This window comes from Aquarana catesbeiana, linkage group LG04, assembly GCF_042186555.1.
Source record: "Aquarana catesbeiana isolate 2022-GZ linkage group LG04, ASM4218655v1, whole genome shotgun sequence".
Lineage (NCBI taxonomy): Eukaryota > Metazoa > Chordata > Amphibia > Anura > Ranidae > Aquarana > Aquarana catesbeiana.
This window is the reverse complement of record NC_133327.1, coordinates 677,682,164-677,703,091: the sequence shown is the minus strand read 5'-3', so window position 1 is coordinate 677,703,091 and position 20,928 is coordinate 677,682,164. Positions and strand designations below refer to the sequence as shown.

General features: G+C 43.5%; 1 protein-coding gene across 1 annotated transcript in view; it reads right to left on the bottom strand.

The window, feature by feature from the left end:
* Positions 1 to 13,940: 13,940 nt before the first annotated feature.
* The window catches only part of LOC141141027 (exportin-5-like), an 85,647-nt gene continuing 78,659 nt past the window's right edge, over positions 13,941 to 20,928 (bottom strand). The window contains 4 exon segments of the mRNA XM_073628687.1: positions 13,941 to 16,326; positions 17,900 to 18,061; positions 18,594 to 18,731; positions 20,814 to 20,921. Coding sequence (XP_073484788.1) covers positions 16,186 to 16,326; positions 17,900 to 18,061; positions 18,594 to 18,731; positions 20,814 to 20,921 — 549 coding nt within the window. The 3' untranslated portion in view covers positions 13,941 to 16,185.

Here is a 20,928-nt window from a genome sequence, read left to right as displayed (position 1 = left end):
GGATCCTGTCTATGGAGGCTGTTTAAATCCAGCATGGGATCCCTCCAGCTTGGAGCTCTTCAGAGCACATCTTCACTCGTGACCAACACCTTAGACACTGGCGAAAAAACTGAGGTACTCCTGGAAGGAGGAGGGGTTATATAGGGGAGTGAAATTCCTGTATTGGGTATACCAGTGTCCATCACCTGAAGGTGCCTATATACCCATTAAGTTAATACTTAGGCTCTGTGTCCCATGATGTACGATAAAGAAAAAAACTTTTTTCCCAAGAGCGCATAAAAGACGCTTCCCGTTCAATGAAGACCCAGAGGCAAAATTGGACTCCGCATTTTCCCAAGTTTCCAGATCGACTGACATGGCATTCAAAGACATGGGAATATTAAAAGATCCCATGGACAAAAGAATGGATCAACAGCTCAATAAGGATGTCAGCTAGATCCGCGGCCTTAACTAATTCAGCAAGGAGAGCCCTATGGCTGAAGACCTGGCCTGGAGACGCAGAGCTTAAAAGTAAAATGTGTGGAATCACACATTTTGTGTAAATTGTGTGGAATTCTGTCCTGATCTAGACTCAGTTTTAGATAGGACAGCTGATAAAAAGAAATATTTTCCTATTAAAAAGAAAAAGCAGCCAGTTAAGCGGCTTTTTCGACCTCAAAAAACCCAGGAACGGGGCAATAGGCCCCAAGAGAAGAGAAGGAATTGGTCGGCACAAAGGGGAAGGCAGAAGGAATGTCCTTTTCCATCCACCTGCGCCAACCAATAAATTGCAATGACTCATCGTTTCCAGTGGGAGGAAGGCTTCGGAAATCCCTTCCTCACTGGGCAAGCATGACAGAAAACCCATTTATTCTAGACATGCTGGCCCTGGGATACAAAATAGAGCTTTCGGACCTTCTTCCAGAAAGATACTTTGTAACAAACCTGCCAAGGGACATAACAAAGGCCCTAGCCATGAAGAACCTGTTAGGGGATCTGATGCAACAGGGAGTTGCGACTCAGGTATCTCCAGAGGAATGTTATCTGTGTTTTTATTCCCATATTTTCCTGATAAACAAACCGTCTGGAAGCTTTCATCTCATTCTCAACTTAAAACTTTTAAACAGGTCAGTCCGATACAGGAGATTCCGCATGGACTCCCATTTTTTCGGTCAGAAATCTTAGTCAAGGGATGCTCCATGCCATCAATCGACTTAAAAGATGCGTACCTTCATGTGCCTATCGCCTCTCAGTCTCAAAAGTACCTCAGGCTGGTAATAAATATGGGGAAGGAGGTGCTGCATCTACAATTCAAGGCCCTCCCCTTTTGGTCTTTTATCCGCCCCACAAATATTTACAAAAATAATGGCGGAAGCTCTTGCTCCTCTCCGTCTACAAGTAATTGCGGTAATCCCTTATCTGGACAACCTTCTCTTATTTGCCCTTGGGCTGGATTGTGAACCTTCAGAAATCAAATTTCAATCCAGCTCAAAGTTCAGTTTCTAGGTTGGCAAATAGATTCTGTAAAACAAAGGTTTTTTCTTTCAGAAGAAAAGTAAAACAAAGTTATGAGTAGTAGCCAGGCTATAAACAAACCAGGAGATATCAATCAGATTATGTCAGCCCTGGGAACCTTAACCACTTGCCGACCAGCTGCCGCAGTTTTACTGCGGCAGAATGGCACGGCTGCACGAAACGTTATGTTATGTCGCTTCGCCCTGTGGCCACTAGGGGTGCGCGCCTGCTGCTCGCCCCCAGAGCCGATGCAAGTGCCCGGCCGGCGCGATGACCGCCGGGCTCCCGCGATCGCTCGTGACACACCAGGTTCTGTGTGTGTAAACACACAGATCATGGTTCTCTGAGGGGAGAAGAGACTGATCGTGTGTTCAAAGTATGAACAGCGATCTGTCATCTCCACTAGACAGTCCCATCTCCCCCCTTCACTTAGAACACAGCTAACCCCTTGATCGCCACCTAGTGTTTAACCCCTTCCCTGCCAGTGACATTTTTACAGTAATCAGTGCATTTTATAGCACTGATCGCTGTATAAATGCCAATGGTCCCAAATATGTTTCAAAAGTGTCTGATGTGTCTGCCATAATGTCGCAGTCCCGATAAAAAAAAAAAAATTGCAGATTGCCGCCATTACTAGTAAAAAAAAATAAATAAATAAAAATGCTATAAATCTATCCCCTATTTTGTAGACGCTATAACTTTTGCGCAAACCAATCAATATACGCTTATTGCACTTTTTATTACCAAAAATATGTAGAAGAATACATATCAGCCTAATCTGAGAAAAAATTTGCTTTTTTTAAAAAAAAAAATGGGGATATTTATTATAGCAAAAAGTACAAAATATGTTTTTTTTTTTTTTCAAAATTGTCGCTTCTCTTGTTTATAGCGCAAAAAATAAAAGCCGCAGAGATGATCAAATACCACCCAAAGAAAGCTCTATTTGTGGGAAAAAAAAGGACGTCAATTTTGTTTGGGTGCAGCGCCGCACGACCGTGCACTTGTCAGTTAAAGCGACGCAGTGCCGAATCTAGGGCTGCAACTATCAATTAGTTGGCTGATTATTGTTTCGGTTAATAACCTTAAAAAAAAAAGTGGTGTATAATTTAGTTAATACGTAAAGTTTAAAAAAAAAGGCAATTTATTCTTAAATATCTCTATGCAGTGGTAAATATAAATAGCCAACTATATGGTTAGGGAGCAAAATCTCTAATCCACTCTGAGAATAAATGACAGAAGAGAAATACTGTATATACTATTAGAAGAGATATATACTATTAGAGGAGAGATATACTGTATATACAATTAAAGGGTGAATCTGGTAAATATCATTAGACTCAGATCAAATTTTTTTATTTAAAAAAAAAAAAAAACAAATGTCTTCCCTCAAAAAAAAATGTCATTTTAAGAACGTTCGTTCGATTTTCTAATCTTTAGTGGGGTCAAATCGACGTTCATTTTCAACCACAGTGACAGGAAAATTTGGAAATGGAAAACTTCTTGGTCAAAGGAATTTTCAGGCAGTGTATGTGGTTTTCGTTCAGAAATGACATTCATTTTAAAAACAGAATGTTAAAAACAAGTGAAAAATTCCAACAACATTCTTTCATTCAGCAAATGTACAAAGATTTTTCGTCTGAATATCCTCATCTGAAAATTGATCCGTGTGGCCAGCATAAGGCTCGGTACACACCTATGCAGTTTACGTTTGATCTGTTTCTGCAGTGCTTTTGCTGTGCGTTTTGATTTTCGCTAACGTGATTTTGCTGCGATTTGTGTTTTTGAATTTTTTTGGCCAATTTGTTGGGCAGATTAAAAAACACAAATTGCTGCAAAAACACATTGCATGCTTTTCTTCAGCTTCTCCATTGAAGTATATTGAACCAAAAAAGCACCGTTTTGTTAAAAAAAAAAAAAAAGGTCCCTGACCCTTTCCAAATACGCAGCGGCTGAAAAAAGCATAGATGTGAATGTGTCCCATAGGAAACCATGTAAATGAACTGTAGTGCGTTTCTGCAAAAAGCACCAAAAAAAACACATAGATGTGAACCTAAAATTAGCCTTTTATAGTACAAAATAGCAAATAATCACTACTGTAAGAGGTTCATTTTTTTAGTGTAGAACTGTGTACTATAGAGGGCTCATTTTAGTTTTTTTTAACCCCACTGTTACTGGCCGATGAATCGATTATGAAAATAGTAATCGATTAATTTTATAAATCGATTAGTTGCTTCAGCCCTAGCCGAATCACAAAAAATGGCCTGGTCATTCAGCAGCCAAATCTTCCAGGGCTGAAGCGGTTAACTTCGACAAAGCCGGTGTTCTGTCGGATAGTGCCCGCAATCGAGAAGTATGTACTGCGTCGTACAGAACAGCACAACAGCTAATTTTACGATCAGCTGTTGTGACAGCGCCTGCGCACAATAGCCAATGTAAGAAATTTTTTCTGTCAGATTGTGCCTGGCGCTGGCGAGGCGTGTTCATGTCAGCGAGGGGCGAATTTTTACGTCGGGGGGCGGATTTTGAAATGATGAGCAGTGCTGCAAAGATGGGAGTGGATTTTGCAAAGATGGCCACCAGACCACCAGAGTGGGGTTCCCTCCATAGACGCTCATTTAGAGACTGTACAGGAGGGACTTCCAAACAGGAGAGGCTTGAACCTGCTGGGGCGATGCGGTAAGAGGCTTGCGATAACCATCCGTCTTGTCAGGTGAGGATAAAAAAAAAAAAAGAGAATGGTGGGGGTCATCTCTCTTCAACTTTTATAGCTAGACCAATCCTGTCAGGTTGTGGAGGCGGAGTCACAACCCCAGTGTGTGTGCTGCCATGAAGGCGTCAGGAAACACATTTTTTTGCTATTTTTCCTGGACGCTTGCGGCCGGGGCGTGCCCATCTTTTTAAAAATCCGCATCCAACATGTACAAATCCGCCCTTCACTGACATGAGACATCATTGAAAAATCCGCCCCCATCTTTGCAGCACTGCCCATAATTTTACAATCCGCCCCAACATGTACAAATCCGGCCCTCACCGACATGAACACGCCTCGGCAGCACGAGGCACAATCTGACAGAAAAATTTCTTCTCTCGGCTATTGTGCGTAGGCGCTGTTCTGTCGGATAGTGCCCGCTATCGAGAAGTGCATGGGATGTACTACGCATTCGCTATACGGAACAGCACAACAGCTGAGAGTTTACGCTCAGCTGTTGTGTCGGTGAGACGGCGCCTGCGCACAATAGCCGACGGCAGAAATTTTTCTGTCAGATTGTGAGCGAGGTGTGTTCATGTCAGTGAGGGGCGGATTAGTACAAGATGGGGACGGATTGGACAGTGCTGCAAAACACATTTTTCAATCGCGACAAAAAGTGTGAAAGGGGTGTGAAAGGGGCCTTATGGAATCCTGACCCTTGCACTCTGTACATTACTCACTCCTGACTCTTGCACTCCCTGCATTAAGCACTTCTGACCCTCTGTGCGTTACCTAATCCTGGCTCCTTGCATACCTGCCCTTAATTTATCCATTGCTGTATATACTTCAATATGGAGACTTTCAAAGATAACCGCTTGCAGACCAGCCGTCGTCATTATACGGCGGCAGGTCGACTCTCCTGCGCAAATAGCCGTAGCTGTGCATATTCATTGTGAGGGGGTCTCTGTGAATACACCGAGACATCAATCCCTCCTTGGCCATGAGCGTCCGGGCGCTTGGCCGGATGCCCCCCATCGCGAGGGGCGCCCGCGTGGGTAAAGGGTGGCGGGGCCCTTGCAGTACATGGCTTGGCCTGCCGGCAGGCGGGTTCCCCTTCGGGCCCGAGGGGAGGGCCACCCGAAGCGGTCTAGCGCCAGAAATAAAGACCTTCTCTTCATTGGGTCTTTGGGGAGTAGCCTAGGTCTACCAACAGAAATTACCCATCCGTCAAGGATCTCTACTTGCCAAGCCCCTGAAAAACCACAGAAGTCTACCCCCCACCTTGATCGAGCGGGGGCGCCCCATCACAAGGAGGTCTTGGGACTGTGTTTTGTAGGCTTTTGCCCTTAGGCATGGCAAAATATGAAAAGTGGTGCGCTGTATCCCCGCATTCATATAGCACATGCCATGGAACAAGCATCATTGCAAAGCAAGCATGCGTTTATGAAACGTGTTATGCAACATTACGCAACACGTATCTATGCAGACATGCATTCCCATGTGATCATGAGGAATCATGTATATTTAAGTAAACCTGTATTAACATTATGCAACCATGCATCTCTAGGTGATCATGCAACTTTATGCGATCCAGCATCTTTATGCGATCAAGCCTCTCTGCGTGCTGAAGCAGGTTTATGTGATCAAGCATCCCTGTGCGATCAAGCACCCTTGTGCGATCAAACATCTTATGCGACAATATAAAAACCATGTATATCTATACAAACATGCATTTTGTACACCCATGATCATGTATTTTTACGCAAACATGTGAACTGGTAACAAGTTATCTTCAGCAACTATGCATTTCAGCATCTGTGCGTCTTAGCAACTGGGCAATTTTTAGCAACTTGGCATTTCAGCATCTGTGCGTTTTAGCAAGCACCTGCCCAACTGCAGTTAGTCCTATACTTAGACCTGCAGGATAGCAAACACATATGCACTATATTGGAGATACAACTCCCTAAATTGCACCCATGCTCATGTTTTTCAAACATGTACTTTAAAAACATGCAATTTAAGCAATAAATTTGCAAGTACGTATATAATGCTGTTCCTGCCTACAAGCAGATATCATCACTTTTAAAGTGAACTGCTAATCATCCAGGGCTGTATCTACTTACAGATGAACATGCCCCTCGGATAGGCAGAAAATATGCAGCATGTAATCATGACTTGTATGCACCAGTTCCCCCGAGAGAGTACTCACACACTCACGGGCCGCTGTTCTCTCCAAGGTCTATCCGACCTGTCACCACATGGCAATGACCGCCCTTCCTCTTCCTGCCTATATAAGAGCCCTTGCACACTGGGGCGGGGGGCGGCGTCGGCGGTAAAACGCCGCTATTATTAGCGGCGTTTTACCGTCGGTATGCGGCCGCTAGCGGGGCAGTTTTACCCCCCGCTAGCGGCCGAGAAAGGGTTAAATACCACCGCAAAGCGCCTCTGCAGAGGCGCATTGCCGGCGGTATAGCCGCGCCGTCCCATTGATTTCAATGGGCAGGAGCGGTAAAGGAGCGGTATACACACCGCTCCTTCACCGCTCCGAAGATGCTGCTGGCAGGACTTTTTTTACCGTCCTGCCAGCGCATCGCTCCAGTGTGCAAGCCCTCGGGGCTTGCACACTGGGATGACAGCAGCGGCACTTTCGGGGCGGTTTGCAGGCGCTATTATTAGCGCAATAGTGCCTGCAAACCGCCCCAGTGTGCAAGGGCTCTAAAAAATAGGCTAGACTTGAGCGAACCTCCGCCCTCTAGTGGCTGGGGAAAAAACAGCAGCCAGCAAAAGCACATAGCATAAATGAACAGCTCGGAAAACAAAGTCAGATCTTAAAGAAGCCCATAGGAGTTACCCCAGGATCTTCTTAACTTACCATTCCCGCCGCAGGGTACTTACTGGAATACTCACAGTGACCCAATCTTCACCCATCACGGCGGGTTGGAGTCATGCCAGACCTTAAAGGACGGGGTCCCGTTTGTATGCAGGGTCCACTGCCTTGGACCTGTATAGCGCCCCGCCAGAGCAAACCTGTGGTATAGGAATGTGACCAAGGTGCTGGATCCCAGGGCCCAGCTCTCCTAAGAGAAGCGTTACAGGCAAAACCTCGTTCTTCTGTACTGAGGCTCAGGTACCATCCACCTTAGCCCTTGTTTCTGGCTCTTTGAATGGATCTGATTGCATAGCCCCTCCTGATCTTTATCCAAGATCACCTGTGGAGCTCTTCTTAGCACTTCATTAACCGTAACCAACACCTTAGACACTGGTGAAAAAACTGAGGTACTCCCTGTGTGGGAGGGGTTATATAGGAAGGGGGACTTCCTGTCTGTAATTATGCCAGTGTCCATCACCTAAAGGTGGTGTATAACCCATACAGTTATTACTATGGTGCTCTGTGTCCCGTGATGTACGATAAAGAAACTTTTGTTTTGTTTGTGCTGTATGTTACTTCTGACTCCTGCAATGTGTATTATTTAATCTTACTCCTGCGCTCTGTGCATTACTTACTCCTGCATTAAAGTGATTGTAAAGGTTTTTAACATAACAAACATGTCATACTTAACTGCGGCCCCAGATCCTCCTTTTGAGGTCCCCTCCGGTGGCGCTCCTGGCTCCTCCTCATCAAGTACCCCCACGGAGAGCTGTTTTCCATAGGGGCACCCGTGCGGGCGCTCTCCCGAGTCCTGCGGCTGTGCCCATTGACAGACAGCAGGACTCGGCCCCGCCCCCGTGTCACTAGATTTTATTTACAGCAGCGGAAGCCAATGGCTCCTACTGCCATCAATCTATCCAATGAGGACCTGAGACACGGGCTGGAGCTGCTCGTTCTTGTCGCTGTAACGATCAGGTTTAGGTAAGAAAAAGGGGGGCAGCTACACCACAAGAGGTTTTTCACCTTAATGCATAATGGAATAAGGTGAAAAAGCACAAGACTTTACAACTCTTTAGTAATCCTGACCCTTGAATTCTGTGTGATATGCACTTCTGACCTCTGCACTGTTACTTCGTATGTCTGCACCCCTCCCACTATTTTGCAATTTAGTTAACCCACCATTCATTGTGCCTCTCCCTGTTCAGAAGGTATCATCATTCGTGTGTCAGGAGGAGGCCACAGACGTACATACAGTATCTCACAAAAGTGTCTGAGTGGAATCTGTCCTGTTAAACCGCTGTATGGTCTTGGTCACTGTGCTGCAGCTTAGTTTCAGGGTCTTGCGTGAGTGAGAGCGATAACACCAAATTTAACATACCTGCTCCCCATTCACACCTGAGACCTTGTAACACTAAAGAGTCACATGACACCTGGGAGAGAAAATGGCTATTTGGGCCCAATTTGGACATTTTCACTTAAGGGTGTACTCACTTTTGTTGCCAGCGGTTTAGGCATTAATGGCTGTGTTGAGTTATTTTGAGGGGACAGCAAATTTACACTGTTATACAAGCTGTACACTCACTACTTTACATTGTAGCAAAGTGTCATTTCTTCAGTGTTGTCACATGAAAAGATATGATAAAATATTTACAAAAATGTGAGGGGTTTATTTACTTTTGTGAGACACTGTATGCATATTAAGAGGTTTGCTGTCTGGATGTGAAGTGTCAATTTGGCTATCAAGTGGTGCATGTGCGGTGTACAATGAGTTACATCGGTAGACATAGCGATGTTCTCCAAGGTAGAGCGCATTGTGTGCCCTGACGCATGGCTGCACCTGGAGGCTTTTTTGTGTAGGAGGGGGTATGGGTTTCAACATCTTTTGTTACAGCTGGATGGTGGTCCCTCCTGGTTTGGGCACTAAGGGAATTTCCTGCCATCTTTCCATCATAAGGAAAGCTTTTATCATCGGTTTCTTTGTATAAAACACACCTGTTAAGTAGAGGGGGATTTCTTTTGCTTGCTTCTGATGATCTTGTGTCCCTTGTGAATGGCTAATATCTTGGATGGTGGAGGCAGAGCTCCACTTGAGTGTTACCACCTTCATGTCCAGGCAATTTTTTGCTGTTCAACACTGCACTACTACTAACTGGTAATTGAGCAGTCATGCAATGCTGTACACAAATGAAATTTATACAATTTTTTTCCACGCAAAAAGCGTTCTTTTGGTGGTATTTGATTTGATCACCACTGGTATTTTATTTTTTTTGCAATTACAAAAAAAGCCTAAAAAAAAATAAAAGTATATATATATATTTTACTTTCTGCTATAAAACATATCTAATGGGAAAAAAAAAAAAAGTAAAAATCTAATTTCTTCATGAATTTAGACCAAAATGTATTCGGTTACATGTCTTTAGGAAAAAAAATCCCAATAAGAGTAAATTGGTAAAAACGGGCAGAATGTCAGCGGGTATTTTTTGTACCGGCAAATGTCTCCCGACATTCTGCCAGTGTGTATAGGGCTTAACACTGTGTAATGCGTGTTGCTTTTCCCAAGCAATGTGGCGGGAGAATAAAAAAAAAAAAAAAAAAAAAGCCACATTACTGCTGTCTGTAGAGAGCACTGTCTTGTTTACATACACATGGCACTCAGCCAATCGGTGGGTTTCCGGCCTTAAATTATTGTCCAGGACCCCCCCACCCCCGTAAATGCCAAATCACGTACGTGTACGTGATTTGGCACAGTGGGGCCTCTCTGCTGCAGTATAAGTGTGGTGGGCGGTTCTGAAGTGATTATACCAGTCATACCAGATACAGAATACAAAGAAAACGCACACCGTGTACCAAACATCCATTTATTTTCATCCAAATACAAGATGGTGGTTCGGGGCTTCTGCTCATAATTACTTTAAAAAGATAAACTATCCACAAGAAAATACATAGAACGGTCATGATTGGGGATGCCAGAGTGACTCCACGAGAACTAAAAAAATAAAACTTAAGTCTGCCTGCTGCTCAACTGATGCGCCAGGTCAACGGCAAAGGATTATGGAAACCATAATTAGCAATGGTAGGAATTTCACCTTCATCTGAATTTAAAAAAGAAGTTTGGCTGTAAAAAAAATAGCTCTTTCCATTGTAAGATGCTGAACCACAGTGGTTTGGTTGGTAGTCGCAGAGATAGGCCCCTTTCACACACGCGGACCGTTCGTCCGGTTTTTCATCCATCCACAAATGGATGGAAACGGATATCAATGCATCTCTATGGGATAGCGGACGTTAGCGGATAATTATCCGCTAACGTCCGCTCACATCCATCTCCGCTAAGCTCCGTTTTTCATGACTGAAGAAAACCCTATTTTTTCTTCTGTACAAAAAACGGAACGAATGAAAAGCGGATGTTAGCGGACGATCCGTTTACATTCAATCCGCTGAAATCCGTTTTTAACCACAATCTGCCATCTTATAAAATATGAATATATTAAAAAAAAAAATCAACCTATGACCCAGGTAGTGGTCTTTAGGAAGTCACATGCAGCCTAGTGCTATAGGAGGGAGAGAAGAAAAAGACAGAGAGAAGACAAAAAGATTTGAGAAGACAAAAAGATTTGAGAAGACATGGCAAGAGATGTGTCACATGAACGCCTCATCAACCTGGTGCATGCCAGGCCAGCTTTATGGGACAAGAAATGTCTTGAATATGGTGATCGAATCACCAAAAGTAGGATGTGGGAAGGGATCTTTGTGGAGGCCACACCAAACTGGGCGTCACTCAGTGATAAACAGCGTTGGATACGTGGTAAGCAATTTGTGGGATGGGTTGGTATGGTTAACTTGTAGTACACCCATATTTCACTATTAGCATCCTGATACTTGTCCAGCTAAATCCCCTGGCAAATCCCAACACTCCTCTCAAGCATGTAAAGTCATCATATTTTTGCTAAAAAAATTACTTAGAACCCTCAAACATTATATACATTTTAACTTGGAGAAAAAAATGGCGGTCGTTAAAACTTTATATGTCACACGGTATTTGCGCATCAATTTTTCCAAAGCGATTTTTGTGGGAAAAAAAACAAAAAAAAAAACTCTTTCATAAAAAAGAAAAAAAAAACATTGGTATAATGTGACAGATGATAGGGCGAGTTTAAAATTGTGCACATATGTGGTATGGAGCCAAACGTCAGTAATTAAAAATCTCCATAGGTGACGCTTTAAATTTTTTTTCCAGGTTACATGTTTTGAGTTACAGGGGAAGTTTTTATTGGTAGAATTATTACTCTTGCTTTAATGTTCGCGGGGATACCTCAGATGCATGGTTTAAATGTTGTTTATATATGCAGACGTGACCTACATATGCGTTCGCTGCTGTGTGCGAGCATGCGGGGACGGGAGGTTTTTTTTTTTTCGGCTCTGTGACTGACCAGAGTCACGTGACATCACTCCCGCACCTGCGCGTGGGAGCCGTCAGTCATGACACTTGCTAGTGAAGAAATGGCATGGAGGGCCGTTTCTTCACAGCGCATGCAACGATGATATCATCGGCGCAGTCTACAGCAAATATCTCCTAAATAGCGCAGTTTTAGGAGATATTTGCAGTTCCTATAGGCAAGCCTTGTAGGCTTGCCTATAGGTACAAGTGACAAAAAGAGCGGTTTAAAACCACTTTAACATTCCAAGACATGTATTCCACATATGCGTTTCAAATAGTATACCTAATTGTCTTGTTGGAGTTCTATGTTAATTGTGTCTACTGTTCCTACACAGGCCAAAAAATTGTGACGCGGTGGACATCGCAAAGAGACCGGTATAGACGTGAATTTAAGGGTGAGGCTGAGGACAAAAGAAGTGGTGCAGGGGCGTCTAAAAAAAGAAGAAGCCCTTTCTTTGAAATGTTAGACTTCTTGAGAAATGTGATGGAATTAAGACAGTAAGTAAATACCTTTTTTCTCCCCTATATTACATAAATTGGCCAAGTAAACCAAATCATATACTCCTTTGCAACAGTAAAGACACACATGGATCTATGTATTGTAATAAATCTACTGTACTGATCCATCTATCAGCATATCTTTTACAGCACCATCACCAACATTTCAGAGATAGAAGAGAGGAGGGGGATTCAGGCTCAGAGGATACCGAGCAAGAGGAAGAGATGGGAGTTTAACAAACTGAGCAGGGTGCCGAACAACCTGCGTCTTACCAATTGTCGCCAAATCAAGAATCAGCAGCAACAAGAACCACGCAGGAAAGACGTGTGCCTGTAAGAATCCTAAACAAAATGCCCCATTTTAAAATGACAAATGTTCTAACAAATTTCCCACTCCATAGATTCGATCTGTTTGAGCCACCACGTCAATAAGCAGTCGACGACGCCAATCCCAACCCAAACCTGACATGGATGGAGCGATGTTGTCATTCATGGAGGAGATGAAGGCGATGAGAAGGGTTGATGCCAATGATCCATTTGCTGACCCCACCAATAAGGATGCAATCTTTGTTAAAAATCTATACCACCATCTTTGACAAGTACCCACTCAGCGAAAAATGGATGTGAAAATAGCTATCTTCAATTACGCTGGTGTGTGCATAAGGGCAGCAATGTCTGGTGATCAAATGCCGTCACTCATTACTCATCAACAATGTCCCTACCATAGTGCGCCTACTCCACTAAACCCATCCTCACAGCACATGTTTCAGCATCATTACCACCCAATCATTTTCCCCCATCACCAACGTACACCAGTCACCACTGCATAAAATGTATTACCCCCCCATCTCCAGTGGCACTTTCTAGCCAGCCACCCTCCATTTCCTACGAGTCCACCAGTTCCCAGGTCACTTCATATGGTAGTTCCTCCCAATCATCAAATCCCTATTCCAATTCCCCCAGTCCTTATAATCAGGATCTTTAAAGTATCCCCATTCATTAAAGGTTTAAGTTTCCCCGTTCTGGTAGTTGGTCACCATGTTTGCACACATCTCAGGAGGGATTTTGTCCCACTCATCTTTGCAGATCCTCTCCAAGTGATTAAGGTTTCGAGACTGACATTTGGTAACTCGAACCTTAAGCCCCCCCACGTTTTCTAAGGCAGGGATATGCAATTAGCGGATCTCCAGCTGTTGCATAACTACAAGTCCCATCATGCCTCTGGGTGTCATGCTTGTGGCTGTCAGTCTTGCTATGCCTCATGGGACTTGTAGTTCTGCAACAGCTGGAGGTCCGTTAATTGCATATCCCTGTTCTAAGGGATTAAGGTCTGGAGACTGGCTAGGCCACTCCAGGACCTTAATGTGCTTCTTCTGGAGCCACTCCTTTGTTGCTTTGGCCGTGTGGTTTGGGTCATTGTCATGCTAGAATACCCATCCACACCAGTTTAAATGCCCTGGCTGAGGGAAGTTCGCCTGTCCCCTACGTCCCGAAGCATAATGTTTCCACCTCCATGTATAAAGGGACTAACTTAGGGCGGGGGGCTCGTGGAACTCAGCTTAGAGCTCAGGAAACACATTTTCCAGCTTCCTCTGCCTCTCTTATTTGCAAGTCAACCTGTGTCTTAGGGTCACAGGGTGACTCGAGAACCCCAGTAGGAGTCTGTTCTGTGGTTCTCGATCACCCTGTGCCCCCAACAAACACAGGGTGACTTACACATAAGAGGCGCAGTGGAAGCTGGAAAATGGGATTCCAGAGTTCTAAGCTGGGTTCCACGAGCTCCCGAGAACTTCCCTCAGCCAGGGAATGCAACACCACACATTTTCAGAGCACTAGATGTGTTAGTTTGTATACATGTTATTTTTTTCTACAAAAATATGTTTGCACATATTATATTTTTGGGGATATATGTTGTGGTCAATTTTTTTCTGTGACATTAATAAAAAAAATTTGACTGCATGGAAAAGTGAATTTTTTTATTTAACTCTATATAAACCAAATATAACAGATAGAAAAGACGTGATGGTCATTGGGGTAGTGATGATCGATCTTGGCACTGCTTTGATATGTACAACAGCTTTTTTTAATCTATGCCATGAAGAATTAAGGCAGTTCTGAATGCAAAAGGGGGTCAAACATGGTACTAGCAAGGCGTACCTAACAAAGTGGCTGGTGAGTGTTTTTACACATGTTGATACTGTCATGGAAGCTCTCCTTCTGGGGAAATAAAATAGTTTGCATTTCACGCATAGTAATGTCTGAATTGTTGGGTCGCAGTCCAGTATACCGTACAGAGGGCAAATTGATCTCGTCCTCTTCTTCGACAGTAATTCCTTCTTTGTCACGTATAATGTTATGGAGAACACAGCATGCTTGTATAGCTAGTTCAGCATTCTCCAGGCTCAGTTGCATTGTAGTATGGAATATGCGCCACTTGCTTGTCAATAAGGCACCTTGCGCGACTCAGCTGATAGTTTAAAACATTTTTTTTTTTGGGGGGGGGTGCAGTTATATTGTGCCTGCCATAAGGCCTTAGGAGATGCCTAGAAAGTGCAAATGCCTCATCAGCTACAAGCACATGTGGAATATGCCCTGCAGTTCCTGGAAGAGGTTTGTCTGATGGCAAATGGAAGTGGCCCTCAAGTAGTCTTCTCCCCATTTCCGATGCTGTAAACACTCTTGAGTCTGCAGTACGTCCATACGCCTCAATATCTACAGCTACAAATATATAATTACTGTCACAGATTGCCACAAGCACAAGGGAGAAGCATTTCTTATAATTAAAAAAATTAAGAGCCAGATCCATTCGGCATCTGAATTTGGACGTGTTTCCCATCCAGGGCTCCAACACAATTAGGGAATGGTGTCTTTCTCCAAAAACATATTGTGATTTCCTGCCACATGGATTGCAGCATACGAAGCTCCTCCCATATTGCTTGACATGTGTCGCGCACAATTCCTGAAATTGTAGAGATTCCCAACAAAAAGTAGTGGTTTAGGGACTCATAGGATAGTCCAGATGCCAGAAACCTAGGAAGAGTAAGAGTAAAAGAAATGATAAAAGGAATCCTATGCTGGAAATAATCAAGCAGAAAAAAAGGCTAGCTTACCTCCTCTGGAGGCACACAACATCTCATATCCGTGTTCATTCTTTCCAGTCGTGGATGGAACTTTTCTAATAAAAATTTGAACGTTACGGACATTCTGGTGAAATTGAACAATTTTTGAGGAAAACATTGCAAATCTGCATAGTGCAGAGCAAAAAAGCCTTCAGTGGGCCTCTTGAGCAGCATGGGGGATGTGTCCAGTACCTGCGTCTTCTCGCAGAAATCTTTCTGCCGATTTTTCGTCTTCTCAAACACAACAACATGACAAATAATGTCACATGGTCAAAAAATCTGCCCAAATCCATTGGTCTGAAGCATGTAAACTACAGAAAGTTAACAGGAAGCAAAATGGAATAAAAGGTGAAACCACAAAGCAGCATGGGAAGCACAATGCATGCTGGGGAAAAGCAAAGAATCATGGGAAAATTCATGGAAAACTGATGAAAAGGGGATGAAAAGGGGATGAAAAGGGGATGAAAAAGGATGACAACGGATGACCAAACGGATGAACAAACGCGTGACAACGGATGAACAAACGCGTGACAACGGATGAACAAACGCGTGACAACGGATGAACAAACGCTTGACAACGGATGAACAAACGGATGACAACGGATGAACAAACGGATGACAACGCATGAACAAACGGATGACAATCAGAGATGAACGGAAATAAAAACAGATTTGACTGACGTCCGTTTTCATCAGTCTATGGATGGATGAAAAAACGGACGAACGGTCCACACGTGTGAAAGGGGCCATATTGTTTTATTTTTATCACTCCTCGTTTCTAAAAAAAACAAGATGCTGCTGCTGGCATCACAGTCTCAGCTCCGACGGATTCTCCTACATCGGTCTATCATCGCCGGAGTCTCAGATGAGGGAACTGACTAGCGCCGGGCAATGGGCGCTGGCAGGGAATGTCTATATAGTTCATTATACATCAGACCCCCATAGGGGGAGAAGAGATGACGAAGCTGCAGGCAGGTCGGAGACCAGCGTGCTCTTCTCTGTAGTGACCCCGTGTCCATAGACGCAGGAATGTGGTCGGAAGAATCCCTCCAGCAGGTCCAGGGAACCCGAGAGCCAGAGATCACTGTTGAAATAGTGCCGGAAGAGCTTCTGGACAGCCTTCGAGAATGGAATCTTCCAAGTCCGGGCTAGGTTTCTTCTGGAATAAGGAGGGAAGGTTCCGGATGTGAATGTCTTTCCGAAATTGCTCGCCAAGAGGTTTCTAAAATGAGAAGAGGAATGCTACTATTACACAAGGAGACGGGAACCGTGGGGGTTGAGATAGCCATTCACCAATCAGAAACACAATGGGTGGAGATATCAATTAACAGAAGTTTATGAACGTAGAATTACAGCCTAAAATTAATTAGTCTTAAAAATGTTTCATCCCAACACCTATGCTAGCCTGTGGCAGCTGCAGGGGAGAGGAGAGGGCGCCAACAACAGATAGACATGGAAACCTATGGATGATTACACTGCTCCTGGAATTATTAGCCATTATTGGGCGCTCTGTTCTCTCCCCTGCAGCTTTCACAGGGGATCATGTGACCGCACTGGAGATGGCTGAAAATAGTATATACATCACAGCACCCAGCCTCAGATTTATGAAAGAACACATGCCCAGTATCCCTCTAGACGTGTGCAATAGACATCTGCAATTCGTTTAGTTCCGAAATCGTTTAATGAATTTAGACAAATTCGTTAATTCGAAAATCCAAAAACCCGAAAATCTAAAATAACTAATAACTTATTACTAAATATTAAATTAGCGGTACTGGAATTTCCTTTCAAACTTGGCTGTTAGTGAACGCAACGAATACGAATTTATCCAAAGTTACGAATTATCCGTAATAACAAATGCCGCATCTATACAAATGGAATGGAACAAAATAATAATAATAATAAAAACGTATTTATGATTATTTTGTTACGTTCCATTTGTTTAGATACAGCATTCGTTTTTACGGATAACTCGTATCTAAATGAATGGAACGTAACAAATAATGGTGATAAAAAGGTATTATTTATTATTATTTTGTTCCGTTCCATTTGTTTAGATGCAGCATTTGTTATTTTGGATAATTCGTAACTTCAGATAAATTCGTATTTGTTACGTTTACTAACAGCTAAATTTGAAAGGAAATTCCAATACAATATTTAAGAGTTAGTAATAGTTTAAGTTATTATTTCGAATTTTTGGATTTTCGAATTTCCGAAAAAAACGAATGAAACGAAGACGAACAAATTTTTCGGCAGTGCACATATCTAGTGTGCAACCCTGCTAGCCACTGGGTCCTGCAGACTTTAGCTGTGCATTATATATGCACATAATGCTAAAGAACAACAGTACAGTGACTGGCACAGTGTTAGTTCACTTTTACATTTCTTTCTGTAAAGCTTCCCTTTAAAGTTCCACCCATTTTTTGAACCTGCAAGTATCCCCATCCACAATGCTATTGTAAATTTCTTTGTTTATTTCTTGCAGCCCTTCTGGTCCGGCTGCCTAGGCGATTCCCAATGACTGCTGGAATATCAGAGCCAGCTATCCCAGGAGTCCATGGGAATCACCTATTCCTGTAATCAGCGCCGCACAGTAACATTACTGCGCAGGCGCAAGGTCAAGAGGTGCATGCTGGGTAGCCAGCTGCACCAAAATCCTGGAAATCAAAGACTAGCGAGGGTGTAAAATGTTAGTTCACCTTTACATTTTTTCTGTATAGGTGATCTAACCTTTTAAGCTTATGCAAAAGGGTATCCCATATTCCCACCCCAGAACCTTCCTGATCTCTGCTTACCCCTATGCACCCAGAGATGAGCCGGCGGAATTGATCCTTCCTCATCTTCTTTGAAACTTTCTGTCCTGGGGACAGAAGTTCAGTATCAAACTGCTGCAAGGAGTCCAGTTGAACCTCTGGGACTTGTTCCATCACCAGCCGCAGCTCTGGGAACAGTGGACGCTAGTAAATAAAAAGAAAGTCTGCGTAAGTAATTACATATCACATCTAATAATTATATCTATACAGTAGAACCTTGAAATACGAGCATAATTCGTTCAAGAAGCATGCTTGTAATCCAAAGGACTTGTATATCAAAGTGTGTTTCCCCATAGGAATCAATGGAAACTCAGATAATTCGTTCCAGTGTCACTGCTAGTGTATGCAGTACCGTATGTGGCCAGAGGGGGGGGTTGCCAGAGACGCTCCGATTCTCTTGGGAACCGAGTGTCTCTGAGCTTCTCTGATGCTCCCACACCTCTGGCCACATGTGGTACTGCACACCCCAGGGGCTTGAATCCTGCTCGTCTTGCGAGACAACACTCGCAAATCGAGTCATTATTTAAACCTCGTTACTTGCAATCCGAGGTTTTACTGTATATATTTATAACACCTGTCTCCATGATTATAATTTATAGTTCCAATATTATGCTAGCATAGTACACGACTTCCTGGATGGTTCCTGGCAGTCGGAGGCGGAGACACTGATTCTTACCAGAGCTTCATACACCTGTAACGCCAGGTTCACCAGGGAGTGATTACAGGCTTCGTGCTGACCGTGTATCTGAAGACCGTGCAGAATATTTGTAAAGAAATAAAGAGCAGCTTCTGAGGGCAGAGAACCGGAAATCACCTACAGGAGACAGTGATCAATGTCAGCAACACATACTGTACTATGCAGCTCAGAGGAGCAAGAAGATGGATATAGAGAAGAGTAAGAAAAGCACACAAAAGAGGAAGAAGAAAAAGATGATAGATGGAGACTGCAATATCTTTATAATGAGTATAAATAGAAAGGAGGAACCCCAGAGTCAGACTAAAGACTCGGTCGTACACACTATAAGACAATCGGGCGAACATTTTCGTCCAAAGAATTTTCGTACGATTTTCGTATAGTGTGTATACAACTTTCGACAGCCGATTCCGAACCTTCACACGACAATTCCTGAAGGGACAAACGCCCAAATTTTTCTCATATGGTAACAGAATGAACGATCTTCATTTAATGTGTACCGTTTTCATACAAGAAAAATCAGAAAAGAAAGACTGCGCATGATCAGAAACAATTAGCAAAAAAAGCCTCTGTCGTGCGAGAATATTCGTAAGAATTTTCTTTCATCAGTTTCCGATTTGCTGTGAAACATCGAGAAAAAACAAGCACACGTTCACCCGATTTTCTGATAGTGTGTACCCCACTTAAGGACCCCAGACGAAGTCCTGTGTGATGAAACGCATCGGGAGGACTCCACTGCCGCCATTTTTAACACATACAAGCGCGCTTGATTACTTCTTAAATGTAAGTGTCTTTCTTTTTTTAATAAACTTATGTATCTTACGGAATTACACTATATGGCCCCTTTTTTCATCTTATGTGAGACATGTTTGAGGACGTTTTGTATGGAGAAGATACCCCGGTGAACTACCCCTAGGATCTTTCCTCCAGAGTGACATTAGGATCCCCTTCCCATTGCCAGTGGGCAGTTTTTAAGCCTGTTTGACTCATCCAGCGTATGCTGTTTTGGGTCCCAACCTTCGGGTAAGCCTCCATTCACACGGGTGGTGGTATTTACACATGTGTGGTTTTTTCACAATATATCCCTGAGAAGGCCTCCTGGACTGCTTCCAGCTTTATTGGATCTTCATCATCTATACCATTGCCATTGGGCAGTAAACGTTGTGTTGACCTATGTAGCATACGCTATTCTTAGGTCCAATATCCATGGTACGCCTTCATTACATAGGGGACTATCTGAGCACTATTATAATTATAGTCACGTGGTGATTTCATTTATTTCACAAAAGGATGGACTCTGATTCATCGGTAAATGGACATTTATAAGAATTTTATATGTTGATTTTCACATCCGTTCAACTCACTTTGATAACATTTTTTATATTTTTTATTATTTTTCTTAGCGCTGCACCTATTTTTCTACTCCATGGTTTACAGCAAAAAGTCTATTTGCAGTGTCAGCGGCTTATATGTTTGAGTTAGCGCAAAGTTATTTTGTTTTCTTTGTACCCCACTTAAGGGACCGTTAAAATTGGTTGTTGGGGGAGGTGCTGAGCCACATTTTCGCCCCCCCACCCCAGTGTAAGCAAAGAAAAAAAAAAAAAAACAGCTAGGGTGTACCCATGCCGCAGAGATGATGCTGTTTTGTGGACATGGCAGGAATTATAACCCTTGTCACATTTGGTAGGTACCACAGTCTGCTGAATACCACCCAGGCAAGTAAATGGAGCTGCATTGCAACCCCCCCACCCCCATAATTGAGTGCAATGCATGTGGTTGTAACACGGCGGTGCGGCATTTACAAGGTTGAAACAAGCGGTGAGGGTAAGTGGCAATCCTTGCAGCAAATAAAAAAAACAAGCCCTTAAAGTGATTGTTAACGCAGCCAATGAGGAGAGGAGAGAAAGGGGGCGGGCCACGGCTCCTTGTATAAATGGACATAGGGAGCTGTTGCTCGGCTTGGGTGCCCTCATAGCAAGCTGCTTGCTGTGGGGGACACTTAACAGAAGGGATGGGCCAGGAGAGCCGAAGAGGGACCTGAGAAGAGGAGGATCGGGGCTGCTCTGTGCAAAGCCAACTGCACAGTGCAGTGAAGTACAACACGTTTGTTATTTATAACATCACTTCAAAGAGCGTGTCGGAGTCCAGTAAATAAGCCACAACTTGGGAACAAGTCTCAAGGATCCTGGGGGCTCTCCATACCTGTTTTAGCAGGGGCCAGCACAGCTGATTAGCTGCTTTGCGACAGGCCGGTGTGTCCATCCAAACAAGTGGGCTGAAGGCACTGACCAGTAAAGGGGAGGACACCTCCTAAAAA